Below are 15,000 nucleotides of genomic sequence, written 5' to 3'. Positions count from 1 at the left end.
AGACAATGACGAAGAGAGCATTAACAAGCTACTGTGCTCACAAGTTGCGCTTCAGTGCAGACAATGACAAAAAGAGCATCAACAAGATACTGTGCTCACACGTTGCGCTTCAGTGCAGACAATGACAAAAAGAGCATCAGCAAGATACTGTGCTCACACGTTGCGCTTCAATGCAGACAATGACAAAGAGAGCATCAACAAGCTACTGTGCTCACACGTTGCGCTTCAATGCAGACAATGACAAAGAGAGCATCAACAAGCTACTGTGCTCACACGTTGCGCTTCAGTGCAGACAATGACAAAGAGAGCATCAACAAGCTACTGTGCTCACACGTTTCGCTTCAATACAGTGACAAAGAGAGCATCAACAAGCTACTGTGCTCACACGTTTCGCTTCAATACAATGACAAAGAGAGCCTCAACAAGATACTGTGCTCACAAGTTGCGCTTCAATGCAGACAATGACGAAGAGAGCATTAACAAGCTACTGTGCTCACAAGTTGCGCTTCAGTGCAGACAATGACAAAAAGAGCATCAACAAGATACTGTGCTCACACGTTGCGCTTCAGTGCAGACAATGACAAAAAGAGCATCAGCAAGATACTGTGCTCACACGTTGCGCTTCAGTGCAGACAATGACAAAGAGAGCATCAACAAGATACTGTGCTCACACGTTGCGCTTCAGTACAGGCAATGACAAAGAGAGCATCAACAAGATACTGTGCTCACACGTTGCGCTTCAATGCAGACAATGACAAATAGAGCATCAACAAGCTACTGTGCTCACACGTTGCGCTTCAGTGCAGACAATGACAAAGAGATCATCAACAAGATACTGTGCTCTAACGTTGCGCTTCAGTGCAGACAATGACAAAGAGAGCATCAACAAGCTACTGTGCTCACACGTTGCGCTTCAGTGCAGACAATGACAAAAAGAGCATCAACAAGATACTGTGCTCACGAGTTGCGCTTCAATGCAGACAATGACAAAGAGAGCATCAACAAGATACTGTGCTCACAAGTTGCGCTTCAATGCAGACAATGACAAAGAGAGCATCAACAAGCTACTGTGCTCACAAGTTGCGCTTCAATTTTAACCTGACGGCTGATGAACCACTTTTATCATTTATATCAAATAGTTCAACTTATTCATAAAAAAAAAGTTAATGAAGAAACAAAACAAATGAATGAACAAACATTGTAGGAGAAGGCCACTATCAAATATCAACGTGAAGTTGAATTTGCTGTCACCAGAAGAGGTATCACATCGATACAGTCAGTGGTAACGAAAACAGACGGTAGATGAAGATTAGAACTGGGGGAAAAAACAACGGTAGGCAAGATAGGTGATGTCAGTGCAGAGAAACAGAAGATGCTTTGGAGGGGGGGAAGTGGGGTGCGAAAAGGAAATTGTCTTCATGACGTCAAAACCTTCTTTTTTTTTTCTGGTTGTTGTTGTTGTTTGTTTTTTGTGTTGTTGTTTTTTTTTCTTCCCGGTGATGGTTGAAAGAGAACCACAATCACTGTGTGCAAGGAAGAAAACCAGATTGGAATTAAAGTACACAGTGCGTTTGTACTCTCTCTCTCTCTCTCTCTCTCTCTCTCTCTCTCTCTCTCTCTCTCTCTCTCTCTCTCTCTCTCTCTCTCTCTCTCTCTCTCTCTCTCTCTCTCTCTCTCTCTCTCTCTCTCTCTCTCTCACACACACACACACACACACAGGTACACAGATATAGATAGATAGATGGTACGCCTGGCAGCTGTTGGCTTTGCGCCAAGACGAAGGGTGCTAAGAGTTCTAAGACGATCGTAGTTGAAATAAAATGTATAGATAGATAGAGAGATAGATAGATAGACAGATAAATAAATGAAAAATCTGTGCTGTTTTATCAGTCAGCCGACATGACGGGCAATTTATTTATTTATTTATTTATTCAAAAGTGGGATGAACACGGTCCCCTGTCTCTACCACGAATTCCACAACCTATATATATATATATATATATATATATATATTCTTCCACTGAACTTCGTCGTCCTCCATCTGTTATGCATGTGTGGGTGTATGTGTGAATGTGTGTCTTCATGTTTTACATTTATTTGCTTATTTATCATCATTGTTGTCTTATTTATTTATTATTATTATTGATACCCTTTTTTTTATATTATAATTATTATTTATTTATTTATTTACTTACTTATTTATGTACGTTTATTTTTATTTTTTTTGTCTTCATCAATTTTTTGCGCCTTATACATATATTATTAGTAGTGGTAGTAGGTTTTTTTATGTATTTATCTATTATTTATTCACCTTTTTTTTTCTTTTCTTTTTTTTTTTTTCAAGGCCTGACTAAGCGCGTTGGGTTACGCTGCTGGTCAGGCATCTGCTTGGCAGATGTGGTGTATTGCAGATATGGATTTGTCCGAACGCGGTGACGCCTCCTTGAGCTACTGAAACTGAAACCATCCTGTAAGCATCGACGCCATCCATAAGCATTGATCTGGGAGGGGAGGGGGGGGGGGTGGGGGGAGGTAGATGGGAGATAAGGTTTTCGGTACATATGTGTTGTTTTTTCTTCTCGACGCCGTTCCCGTTGCTGCCAGCAGGGCAGGAAATTAGACGTCATTATGACAGCTGACTTTTCCCGTGTTAGAGAGAGAGAGAGGGGTGAGGGAGGGAGACAGAGAGAGAGAGAGAGAATCCAATACCATCACCAGAATGATTATTGGGGCAGACAGACAGACAGACAGCAGGCAGGCAGACGGACAGACTGACGGACGGAAGTGGACGTCACGCTGACAGCTCAGGGATCGAACACGGTACGTGAGAGGGGAGGGGGGTTTGGTGAGGGGGCGGGGGAAGGGGCGACGATGACGATGACGAGGATGATGATGATGAAGATGACCAAGCCACTGACAGTCTTAAGACACGTGACAGTCCTAAGGACACACACACACAGACATGCACGCGCGCGCGCGCGGGCACACACACACACACTCTCTCTCTCTCTCTCTCTCTCTCTCTCTCTCTCTCTTTCTTACACACACACACACACACACCACATGCAGAAATACACACGCACGCACACACACACACATATATATATATACACACAGTCGAACAGAGAGAGAGAGAGTCACCAATTATGCGAACAATATTAACAGAGAAAAAAAAGGAAGAAGAAGAAGAAGAGAGTTTGTTCTCAGTGTGGCCAACACGCATTCACACAATTCTTGCGAACAGTGTAAATATTAGAGAGAGAAAAAAAAAATAATAATAATGTGTTCTTATTTTATCGACCAAAAAAAAAAAAAAATAACCGAGGATGATGCAGGCAAAAAGTGCTGTTTGTTTTGTTGATTACATTCTCTGAGATCAAACAGTAGCCAGTGGCCACATCACATACCTCACACAACCCCCACTTTTTTTGTTTTTTTTTTTTTCAATTGACGCTTTCACATCAAATCAGTCACAATCTTCAAAAACATCACAGCTTCATCTCGTGTGTGTGTGTGTGTGTTTGTTATTTGTTTGTTTGATTGTTTTAATTTTGTGGTGTTTCCGCGTTATTATAATATCAGTAATGCAAGTTAACCAGAGGGCGGATTACTCAGGAAATGCTTGGGGAGAGAGGGTGGGTGTGGTTCGGGGGGGATTGAATGTGATGTGGTCATCATCATCATCATCATCATCATCTTCGTCATCAGCCGGAAATCCTCCCTTCCCATTGAAGCCCATAGAATTAGGTAGTACATGACCCGAAGCCGAGTTCTGTAAATACAGATTTTGCAGATTTTACTTAAGGATGAGGTGGGTGGGGGAGAGAGAAAGAAGAAAGAAGAAAAAAATCGGGGTTGGAGTGAGGTGGGTGGGGAGGAGAGAAATCGACTTGTGTCCGTATTGTTATAATGAAACCGCTCAAGTTGAATCGTTTTTGTTTGTTTGTTGTTGTTTTTTAATCAGGAAGTTTCTATAGCTGCTTTGATTTCTTCTTTCTTTTATGGGATCGATTTACTGTTCCTTTGGCATTTTCATTTTGAGCTTTTCGATACTGCTGCTGCTGGTTGTTGTTGGTGGTGGTGGTGGTGGTGGTGTGTTTTCAGTTAAATTATTGAAACCGTAACTTTGGCCTGGCGGTTTTATATAGAGAGAGCTTTGACAGCTTTAACGTGCGTGTGCGTGCGCGCGTGTGTGTGTGTGCGCGCGCGTGTTGGAACCGATAAACTCCCGATGTTTTTTTGTTTTTGTTTTTTTAATTTAATAGCAAAACAAGTTCTGCAAAACAAATCACTTTTGTTTAAATTCAGTTCCACAATGTCTGGGGAAGAGAGAAATCGACTTGTGTCCGTATTGTTATAATGAAACCGCTCAAGTTGAATCGTTTTTGTTTTTTTGTTGTTGTTTTTTTTAATCAGGAAGTTTCTATAGCTGCTTTGATTTCTTCTTTCTTTTATGGGATCGATTTACTGTTCCTTTGGCATTTTCATTTTGAGCTTTTCGATACTGCTGCTGCTGGTTGTTGTTGTAGTTGTTATTGTTGTTGGTGGTGTGTTTTCAGTTAAATTATTGAAACCGTAACTTTGGCCTGGCGGTTTTATATAGAGAGCTTTGACAGCTTTAATGTGCGTGTGCGTGCTTGCATGCGTGTGTGTTGGAACCGATAAACTTCCGATGTTTTGGGGTGTTTTTGTTGTTTGTTTTTATTTAATATAATAGCAAAACAATTTTGCAAAACAAATCACTTTTGTTTAAATTCAGTTCCACAATGTCTTTTCATGCTTCCCTTGACCTCTTTTCTTCCTTGCCAATGAGGGCTCTCTTGCGAGGGTTGAGTGAGTGAGTGCGAAAAGGAGCACGAGAGAGAGGGGGGGTGGGGGAGAGAGAGATGAACGAGAAAGACTACTTCTTCTTCTTCTGCGTTCACTCGTATGCACACGAGTGGGCTTTTTCGTGTATGACCGTTTTTACCCCGCCATGTAGGCGGCCATACTCAGTTTTCGGGGGGGTGCATGCTGGGTATGTTCTTGTTTCCATAACCCACCGAACGCTGACATGGATTACAGGATCTTTAACGTGTGTATTTGATCTTCTGCTTGCATTGCAATACATACGAAGGGGGTTCAGGCACTAGCAGGTCTGCACATGTGTTGACCTGGGAGATCGTAAAAATCTCCACCTTGTACCCACCAGGCGCCGTCACCGTGATTCGAACCCGGGACCCTCAGATTGACAGTCCAGCGCTTTAACCACTCGGCTATTGCGCCCGTCGAACGAGAAAGACAAAAAAAGCAAGACGAGCTGTTGAGGTGCGACAGTCCAGGGATGTAACATTTGCAATGTGAAGGAGACAAGAGGGAGAGAGAGAGAGAGCAGAAAACATGTTGAAAATTCGGTCCTTTGTTATTTTGATGAGCGGGTGGTGGTGGTGGTGGTGGTGGTGGCAGAATTTAGAACAAAAAATCTCTTCCAGTCAGGTAAAAAGTAGAGGAGGATGGGGGTGGGGGGCTGTGACTTTGTCTTTCTGTGTGTGTGTGTGTGTGTGTGTGTGTATGCGTGTACTTGTGAATGTGTGTGTGTGTGCGCGCACCCCCCCCCCTCTCTCTCTCTCTCACTCTCTCTGCATCCTCCCTTCCTCCAACCTCATCTCCCTCTCCCTCCCCCCCTCTCTCTCCCCCTCTCCCTCTCTCTCTCTCTCTCTCTCTCTCTCTCTCTCTCTCTCTCTGTGCTCCTCAGCCTTCCAGCTTCTCTTCCCCAGCCCAGCAGTGTTTCTACCTACCGTTCGCCATGTAAGTGTCTGTCCTCACTTGCACAGTCACATTCCTGCTCTCTCTCTCCAGCCACTGCATTCCGCTGTCCCCGTCTCTTCCTCACACCTCCCCCCTCCCAGCCCATTCCAGTGCAACCCCCCCCCCCACCACCACCACACACACACACACACGCTTACACAAGGATCTAATGATCACCGTTTCACACACCCCACCCATCCTCAACCCCCAGTCCATTACAAAAAACCCTCCGCCCCGTGAAGTCATGATACAGAATGCGCGTTCCAACTACGAAACTTCCCACAAAACCCTAATAATACCCGAACAAGGGTCACATCCGTCGGAATCCTCCAGTAGGTCCTAAAACTCGGCTCACCGGGGTGGTACAGAAGTCGATCTTACCACCGTGACTTGTATATCATCTCCACTAAGTTGACAGATACAGATTAGAAAGGCGGCGATCATCGGAAGGCCCGATTACATAATTATTGCCTCCTCCGTGTTCCCTAAACTAGCTATGCATGTAATCCATTCTTCCACCTGTGTAGGTGGGTGGGAGGGAGGTGCTGGGGTTGGGTGGTATAGAGTGGGGGGGGGGGGGGGATGTGGACGTTGAACTCTTTGCATGAGCTGGTCAGACAGGGACCCAGAAATAGACATGCATTGTTGTTGCAGGAACAAGAATAGACATGTATACGTTGTTGTTGTCAGCGAGGGAAGGGAGGGGGTGGGGGTGGGGGGGGAGCATGTGGTGAGCTAAGGAATTATTGTGTCGGGTGTTGTTGTTGACACCAGTGCTTCTGTTGTCTTGTCTTTTCTGTCTGTCTGTCTGTTTTGCACCCACTGCTTTCTCTCCACCCACCTTACCGCTCTCTCTCTCTCTCTCTCTTTCAGTCACACATACTCATACTCAGACACACATACACCGTTACTGCTTCATGCATTGTCTGTGTCTCTCTCTCTCTCTCTCTCTCCCTCCCTCCCTCTTTTTCCCCCTTGCCCTCTCTCTGTCTCTCCTTCCCTCTCCCTCTTTGCGTCTCCCCCCCCCCCCCCCCGACCCTCTCTGTCTCTTCTTCCCCCACCCCTCTCTCTCTTCTTCCCTCACCCCTCTCTCTCTCTCCCTCTCCCTCTTTGCGTCTCTGTCTCTCTCTCTCTCTCCCTCTCTCTTACTCCCCCCCTGTCTCTCCCTCCATCGCCCTCTTTTCCTCTCTCTCTCTCTCCGTCCTCCCTCCCCCTCTTTCTCGCTCTCCGTCTCTCCCTCTCTCTCTCTCTCCTCCTTCTCTCTTTGCGTCTGTCTCTCCAGTCCTTCCTCTTCATGTTCCGTTCTCCTGGCTATTCCTGTGACTGACGTAAGCACAATGTCTCCCTGTATTGTGTTGACCTGATGACAACATTGCCGGCTTTTTTTCTTCTTTTTTTTCTGATTCTTTCCACCTTCCTTCGTCCTTGGAGAGAAATGATACTTATCCATTTCCGTGTGTTGATTTTCTCTTTTAAAAAAATAATAATAAGGAGGCTGCTATGATTTCGCTTCCTTTTGTTGTTGTTTGTGGTGGGGTTTTTTGTGTGTGTTTTTGTTGTTGTTGTTGTTTTCCAATCCTCAGTTATGATCGCGTTGACATCACACACACTCACACGTCGTCTCGCACGCGCACGCCCATTCATACTCACTCGCGCGCGAGCGAGCGCACACAAACACACACAGAAATACCCTCTTTCTCTCTCTCTGTCTCCGTCTCTCTCTCTCTCTCTCTCTACACACACACACACACACACACACACACACACACACACGTCATCAACATGAAGCGAAAACACCTCACCAAGAGACAATTGGATTGAGCAGTCCGCAGTGCGTACATTCCATCAGTGTTGCTGTTGCGTAACAATGGGCGGCCTGACAATGCGAACTTGACAATGCAGGGGACCAAGTGCTTTCTCACTTTGCTTGCTCATAAAAGAAAAAGCAGACAGGTTTTGTTTACACATAATTACAGTGTTGCTCTAACGCACACACACACACACACACACACACACACACTGTTTCTCTCTCTGTTTCATTCTTTCCCCACCCCCTCTCTCTCCCTCTCTCTCTCTCTCTCTCTCTCTCTCTCATTCTTTCCCTCCATCCCCCTCTCTGTCAGTCTGTCTGTCTGTCTCTCTCTCTCTCTCTCTCTCTCTCAATGTATGTATGTGTGTCTGTCTCTTTCTCTGTCACTGCCTCACTCGCTCACTCACCCAAACACAAGATCAGCGTTGTTCCTTTTTAAGTGCTTCAAAACAAAACGACGTTTGTAAAAGTGCCTGGTGTGTGTGTGTTTGCGTGTGCGTGCGCGCGTATGCGTGTGTGTGTGTTTGTGCGTGTGTTTACAAGATGGTGTGACGTGTTTTCCGCATCTGACCCAGATCATCGTCATCGCGCTGGTGGAGCTGGTTTATCTTCATTCAACACGATACCAGGATGTAATGTTGGTCAGGCAGCTTATGTCACAGATTGACATTAAAGTCTTAACTCCCGAGAGCAAGGTTTCGGTTGCGCCCCTTTTCTCTGCATTCAAATTTTGTATTACGTGTAGCTGACACATTTTGTACTTTCCAAAGTCAGTTCAGGTCTAGATTGGAAGCTGCTAGGCAAATCTCGCTCTCTGCCATAAATGAAGCCAAACCGTAGCTTTATTAGGCTTTTATTTTGAATAAACCTTCACCGACGTCACAGTGTCAGACTCTGGTGAGAAACTGGCTTGATTCAAATCGCCCGCCATTTATAGTCCGGTTCAGGCTTTAAGTCTACAGCTGGGCCAACCTTATTCTGAGAGCTAGAGCTGTATTATCAACGGTTTCTCTGTTGCAGTGGGAAATCATTTACAGTATAGTCTTTTTTTGCGAAGGACTGTGACTCTCTCAAACTAGGAGGCAAAATTGCACTGGTTCTTAGTGCTGCAGCCTTGGGGGGCCGGGGGGGGACTAGTTGGCCTTTGGGAACCATCCCCAACACCGACTGTCCTAAAACCCTCTTGGCCGAGAGAGTTGGGGATGTAACATGGGCGAGATACTATCATCAAACTCTAGCCCAGACGGTCGGGACAGCGGTTACCTCCTCTGCTGTTCTGATGGTCATTGTCGAACACCACTGACTGTCCTACATACATACATACATGCTGGTCAGGGCCAGCATTCATACTTCTTTCTAACTGGCACTGAGAGAGAGAGAGGGGGGGGGGGGATGGGCTGTAAGGGGGGCGGGAACGGATCATAAGCAAATCACGGAAATATGGAGTACTACATACACAGATAACATAGAAATCTCCGCATATCTGTCATCCGAATAGCTATGATAGTGATGATATTAATAATAATGATAATAATAATTTAGATAAATGTATATAAGATTAATGAATTGAATATGAACTTTTGTTTTTCTTAAATTGACAATTGACAGAGCGAAAATGAATAGAAATTACACACACACACACACACACACACACACACACACACACACACACACACACACTCACTCACTCACTCACTCACTCACTCACGCACGCGCGCACGCGCTCACACACACACACACACACACACACACACACACACACACACACACAAAAGAAAAAAAGAACCAGCCAGATTAGACAGTGAAAAAGCAGGAAGAACTTGACACGCCGTAAATGAAATATAAAGATTAAAAATAGGTGTAGGGAACAACGAACCCCCGACCGCACGACATACAGGTCTGACAGAAAATCCCACAGACCGCACTGGGAATGATGAATTTCAAAATGTAGTGATGGCAAAAGCTTGTGAATAATTCATCTCTCTCTCTCTCTCTCTCTCTCTCTCTCTCTCTCTCTCTCTCTCTCTCACACATATCACTCTCTCTCATATCACTCCCTTCCTCTTTCTCATCTCTCCCTTCCTCTCTCTCTCTCTCCCTCTCTCTCGCTCTCTCTCCTTTTTTTCATCTCCCCCATCCTCCCCCCTCTCTCTCTCTCCTCTTTTTCTCATCTCCTGCATCCTCCCCCTCTCTCTCTCTCATCTCCCCCTTCCTCCCTCTCCCCCCTCCTCTCTCCCCTTTTTCTCATCTCCCCCATCCCCCCCTCTCTCTCTCTCTTCCCTTTTTCTCATCTCCCCCCCTCCTCCCTATCTCTCTCCCCTTTTTCTCATCTCCCCATCCTTCCCCCCCCCCCCCCTCTCTCTCTCTCTCTCTCTCTCTCTCTCTCTCTATCTCCCCCTTTCTCCCTCTCCCACTCTCTCTCTCTCTTTCTCCCCTTTTTCTCCTCTCCCCCGTCCTCCCCCCCTCTCTCTCTCTCTCCCCCCTTTTTCTTATCTCCTCCTTCCTCCCCCCTCTCTCTCTCTCATCTCCCCCTTCCTCCCTCTCCCACTCTCTCTCTCTCTCTCCCTTTTCTCATCTCCCCCATCCTCCCCCCCCTCTCTCTCTCTCATCTCCCCCTTTCTCCCTATCCCACTCTCTCTCTCTCTCTCTCCCCATTTTCTCATCTCCCCCATCCTCCCCCTCTCTCTCTCATCTCCCCCTTCCTCCCTCTCCCTCTCTCCCTCTCTCTCTCTCTTCGTTTGCTGGTTTGTGTGATGGAGTAATGAGTGTGTCAATGCTGACAGGGCTGAAATCTGATGGTGATGCTGCTAGATCCAGAATGAATGGCTTGGCTTGATGGTGCCCAGGAAATGGAATGGGGTCGGGGGTGGGGGGGGGGGGGAGTTGGGGAAGGGGGAGGTGACGGCTGTGCGCAGCTCTATGTCTCTGTCTCTGCCCCCTTCTCTCTCTCTCTCTCTCTCTCTCTCTCTCTCTCTCGTCTTTCTCTGTCCATTTTCCCTCTCCTCTCTATCCCATATAATTTTTTCCTCTCTTTCTGTATCCTCTATCTTCTCTACCCTCCGCGCTCTCAATTTCTTTCTCTCCTCACCCCCCTCTCTCTCTCTCTCTCTCTCTCTCTCTCTCTCTCTCTCTCCCTCCCTGTCTCCCATCTATCCTCTCTCTGTATTTCCTTTCTCTCTGTATCCTCAATCCCTCTCTATCCCCCACTCTCTCTCTATCTGTTTCTCCTCTCTCTCTCTCTCTCTCTGTCCCATCTATCCTTTCTCTCAATATCTTTCTTTTCTAACCCCACTCTCTCTCTCCCTCCCCTTTCTCTCTTTCTTTCTCCCTTTTCTACTTTTCTATCCCATCTATTCTTTTTCTCTACATCCTCTATCTACTCTATCCCCCCCTCTCTCTCTCTCTCTGTTTCTCCCCTCTCTCTCTATTCCATCTATCCTTTCTCTCAATATCTTTCTTTTCTAACCCCACTCTCTCCCCCCCCCCTCCCCTATCTCTCTTTCTTTCTCCCTTCTCTATCCCATCTATTCTTTTTCTCTATATCTATCTACTCTAACCCCCCCCTTCTCTCTCTCTCCCCTCCCCCCCTCTCTCTCTCTCTGTTTCTCCCCTCTATCTCTATTCCATCTATCCTTTCTCAGTATCTTTTCTAACCCCCCCTCTCTCTCTCCCCTCCCTCTCTCTCTCTCTCTCTCTCTCTGTTTCTCACCCCCCTCTCTCTCTCTCTCTATCCCATCTATCCTTTCTCTCAATACTATCCCATCTATCCTTTCTCTCAATATCTTTCTTGTTTAACTCTACACTCTCTCCCCTCCCCTTTCTCTCTTTCTTCCTCCCTTCTCTATCCCATCTATTCTTTTTTTCTCTATATCCTCTATCTACTCTATCCCCCCCCCCCTCTCTCTCACCCCCCCTCTCTCTCTCTCTCTCTCCGTTTCTCCCATCTCTCTATCCCATCTATCCTTTCAATACTATCCCATCTATCCCTTTTCTCAATGCTATCCCATCTATCCCTTCTCTCAATGCTATCCCATCTATCCTTTCAATACTATCCCATCTATCCTTTCTCTCAATGCTATCCCATCTATCCTTTCAATACTATCCCATCTATCCCTTCTCTCAATGCTATCCCATCTATCCTTTCTCTCAATACTATCCCATCTATCCTTTCAATACTATCCCATCTATCCTTTCTCTCAATACTATCCAATCTATCCTTTCAATACTATCCCATCTATCCTTTCTCTCAATACTATCCCATCTATCCTTTCAATACTATCCCATCTATACTCAATACTATCCCATCTATCCTTTCTCTCAATATATTTTTCTACCCCACTCTCTCTCTCCTCCCCTTTCTCTCTCTCTCTCTCTTTCCTTCTCCCTTCTCTATCCCCATCAATTCTTTCTCTCTACATCCTCTATCTGTTCTATCCACCTCCCTCTCTCTCCCCCTCTTCTCTCTCTCTAGCTGTCTCCCCTCTCTCTCTATCCCATCTATGCTTTCTCTGTATATCCTCTATTCTATCCCCCCCCCCCTCTCTCTCTCTCCCCTCCCGCCCTCTCTCTCTCTCCCCTCTCTCTTTCTTCCCGTTCTCTCTATCCCATCTATCCTTTCTCTCAATGTCTTTCTTTTCAATTCCCCCCCCCCCTCTCTCTCTCTCTATCTCTATCTCTATCTCTGCCATTCGCATATATTGCGCTCACATGTGCGCGCGCGTCTATGCCCCATTATCATGTTCATGTTCCAGTTTTAATCAGCATTAAGCCCAGCCGACCGTACGGGGCTGAATTATATAAAAGACACTGGGGACCGTGGAAAGAAACAACGCTGTTGGCTGTTAACAACATTATCGAGGTCATTGTATTGCTTTTTTTTTTTTTTTTTTCTCCACAACAGATTTCTCTGTGTGAAATTCGGGCTGCTCTCCCCAGGGAGAGCGCCACCTTTTTTTTTTTTTTTTTTTTTTTTTTTTTTTCCCCTGCGTGCTGTTTGATTTGGTTTTTCCTATTGAAGGGGATTTTTCTACAGAATTTTGCCAGGGACAACCCTTTTGTTGCCGTGGTTATTTGGGGTTGGTTTTTTTTTGTTTTGTTTTTTTTTTTGTTTTTTTACGTGCGCTAAATGCACGCTGCACATGGTACCTCGGTTTATCGTCTCATCCGAACGACTAGCGTCCAGACCACCACTCACCCTATCCAGTGGAGGCGGAGAAAATATCAGCTGACTGACAAACCAGCGCGCTCGGAATCTCTCTCGCTTCCAAGGCGGACGCGGTAACATCCAGGCCATCTCTCTCCACAACATGGTCATGAACCTTCAAAACATGATTCCTGGCGTGGACATAGCGGACTTCGATGACGAAGAAAGACCGTTTTTTTTTTGTTTGTTTTTTTTTTGTTTTTTTTTTGTTTTTTTTTCATCAACAAACCAGCTAGCTGATGGATAGCAAATCTCTTCCTTCCGCGTGTGTGTGTGTGTGTGTGTGTGTGTGTGTAACGATCTTATCTCAGATAGAAACAAAAGACAAGCCCACTGACATGAAAAAGACGTTTGCCTCTCTCGCTCTCTCTCTCTCTCTCTCTCTCTCTCTCTCTCTCTCTCTCTCTCTCTCTCTGTCTCTCTTCTCTCGCTCGCTCGCTCGCTACCTCTCTTGTCTATCGCTCTCTTTCTTCCTTTCTTTTTTTTTTTTTTTTTTTTTAAGAGGGGTGGGGAGAGACGGGATAAGGTGAGACAGGCTACAAATGTTAACCAAGTAGTAAGCTCAAGTATTTTTCGCAAGTGCACAGTATTCGCTTTTTTTTTCTTCTTTTTTTCTTCTTTTTGTGTGTGTGTGTGTGTGTGTGTGTGATATTTTGATGCTGAAAGTAGTGGTGGTGGTGATGATGGTTGGTGGTGTGGTGACGATGAAGGTTGATGATGGTGGTGGTGATGATGATGATGATGATGATGGATGATAGTTGTGATGGTGGTGATGATAATGGAGGGTGATGGTGGTGGTGGTGGTGATGATGTGGAAGATGAGGGGATGATGGTGGTGAAGGTGGGCGGGTGATGACGGTTGGGGGTGGGGGTGATGATGGCGGTGGTGATGGTGACGGAAGGAAGGTGTGTGTTGTGGTTCCAGAGATGCCGGGGCTGATGGCGCTGCGGAAGAGAGCCGAGGGGGACAAGCCCCTGCAGGGTGCCAAGATCATCGGCTGTACACACATCACGGCACAGACAGCGGTATGCTTGTGGAGGCTTTTTTTTCTCTGTGTGTGTGTGTGTGTGTGTGTGTGTGTGTGTGTGTCATTTCTGTGTGTATGTGTGTGTGTATCACTCTGTAGTTGTGTGTGTGTGTTTGTGTCACTCTGTGTGTGTGTGTGTGGCACTCTGTGTCTGTGTGTATGTGTGTGTCACGTGTGTGTGTGTGTGTGTTGTATTATACAGAGAGAGAGAAAGACTCTGTGTGTGTGTTTGTGTGAAAAATCGTGATTTGTCGATTTGATTCGGTTTTATTCGCATACATACATGTTTGTGCTTTCTCTGTGTATGTGTGTGTGTGTGTGTTTGTCCCTCCACATGCACCCAGTTGTGTGTACGTCTGTCTGTTCGTTTGTTTGATATTACAGTTGAATCACTTTTTAATTAAGAAAGCGAAATAACAAAAATTACTTTCTGTCAGTGTGAATTTTAATTTAATGGCGCTCATGTTTCACACAGTTCATAAATTATAATGCAGCCTCTCGTAAAATTGCAGCCATTGAGTATTAATGATTTAATGTAGTTTTCAAGACAAAAACGCACGTCGATGTCATAAAAAAATATATATATAAGAAAAAAATACTATCTCTCATTAATATGCTTCTCGCTCTTCGCAGTTATTCGACATTCAGTTATGAAGTCATAAAACCCCAAAGGATATGATGATATTATGGTCCCCTCGGCGAATGTGTTAACGTGGATTTTAATCTTAATTCCCTGTTTAATAAGAGGTGGTGGAATTGGGAGGGGTGTGGGGGGCGGAGGGGGAGAGAGAGAGAGAGAGAGAGAGAGAGACTGGGGAATAAAGACTTTTCTTTTGGGAGAGGGGATAATCCTGACCACACTGTGTATGTGTTGTGTTTCTCTTTTTATGTATGTGTGTATATATATATAGAGAGAGAGAGATAGTGTGTGTCTGTGTTTGTGTGGCGGAAACACCCCATGCAACGGGCTCTAAGCGCCTCACATGAAACAGTACATGTACAAGCAGTGCATTTATACCACACAGCAGCAACACACGAAGGAAATAGAGAGAGAGAGAGTGGTAAGGGGGTCGGGGGGTTTGGGGGGGGATGGAGGGGGGGCGTATCTTCCATCATAATATATACGCTGGGTGCCAACGCGTAACGGAAAAGCTGTGTCAGACTCTTAGAGA

General features: G+C 45.6%; 1 protein-coding gene across 1 annotated transcript in view; it reads left to right on the top strand.

Moving 5' to 3' along the window:
• Window positions 1-15,000, top strand: part of LOC143284962 (putative adenosylhomocysteinase 3) — a 339,921-nt gene that overhangs the window by 45,029 nt on the left and 279,892 nt on the right. Inside the window, exon 4 of the mRNA XM_076592123.1 lies at window positions 13,726-13,828. Within this exon, the coding sequence (XP_076448238.1) occupies window positions 13,726-13,828 (103 nt within the window). The remainder of the gene's footprint in view (window positions 1-13,725; window positions 13,829-15,000) is intronic.

This window comes from Babylonia areolata, chromosome 8, assembly GCF_041734735.1.
Source record: "Babylonia areolata isolate BAREFJ2019XMU chromosome 8, ASM4173473v1, whole genome shotgun sequence".
Taxonomy (NCBI): domain Eukaryota; kingdom Metazoa; phylum Mollusca; class Gastropoda; order Neogastropoda; family Buccinidae; genus Babylonia; species Babylonia areolata.
Note: the sequence above shows the minus strand (reverse complement) of the source record. Positions and strands in the feature narration are given on the sequence as shown.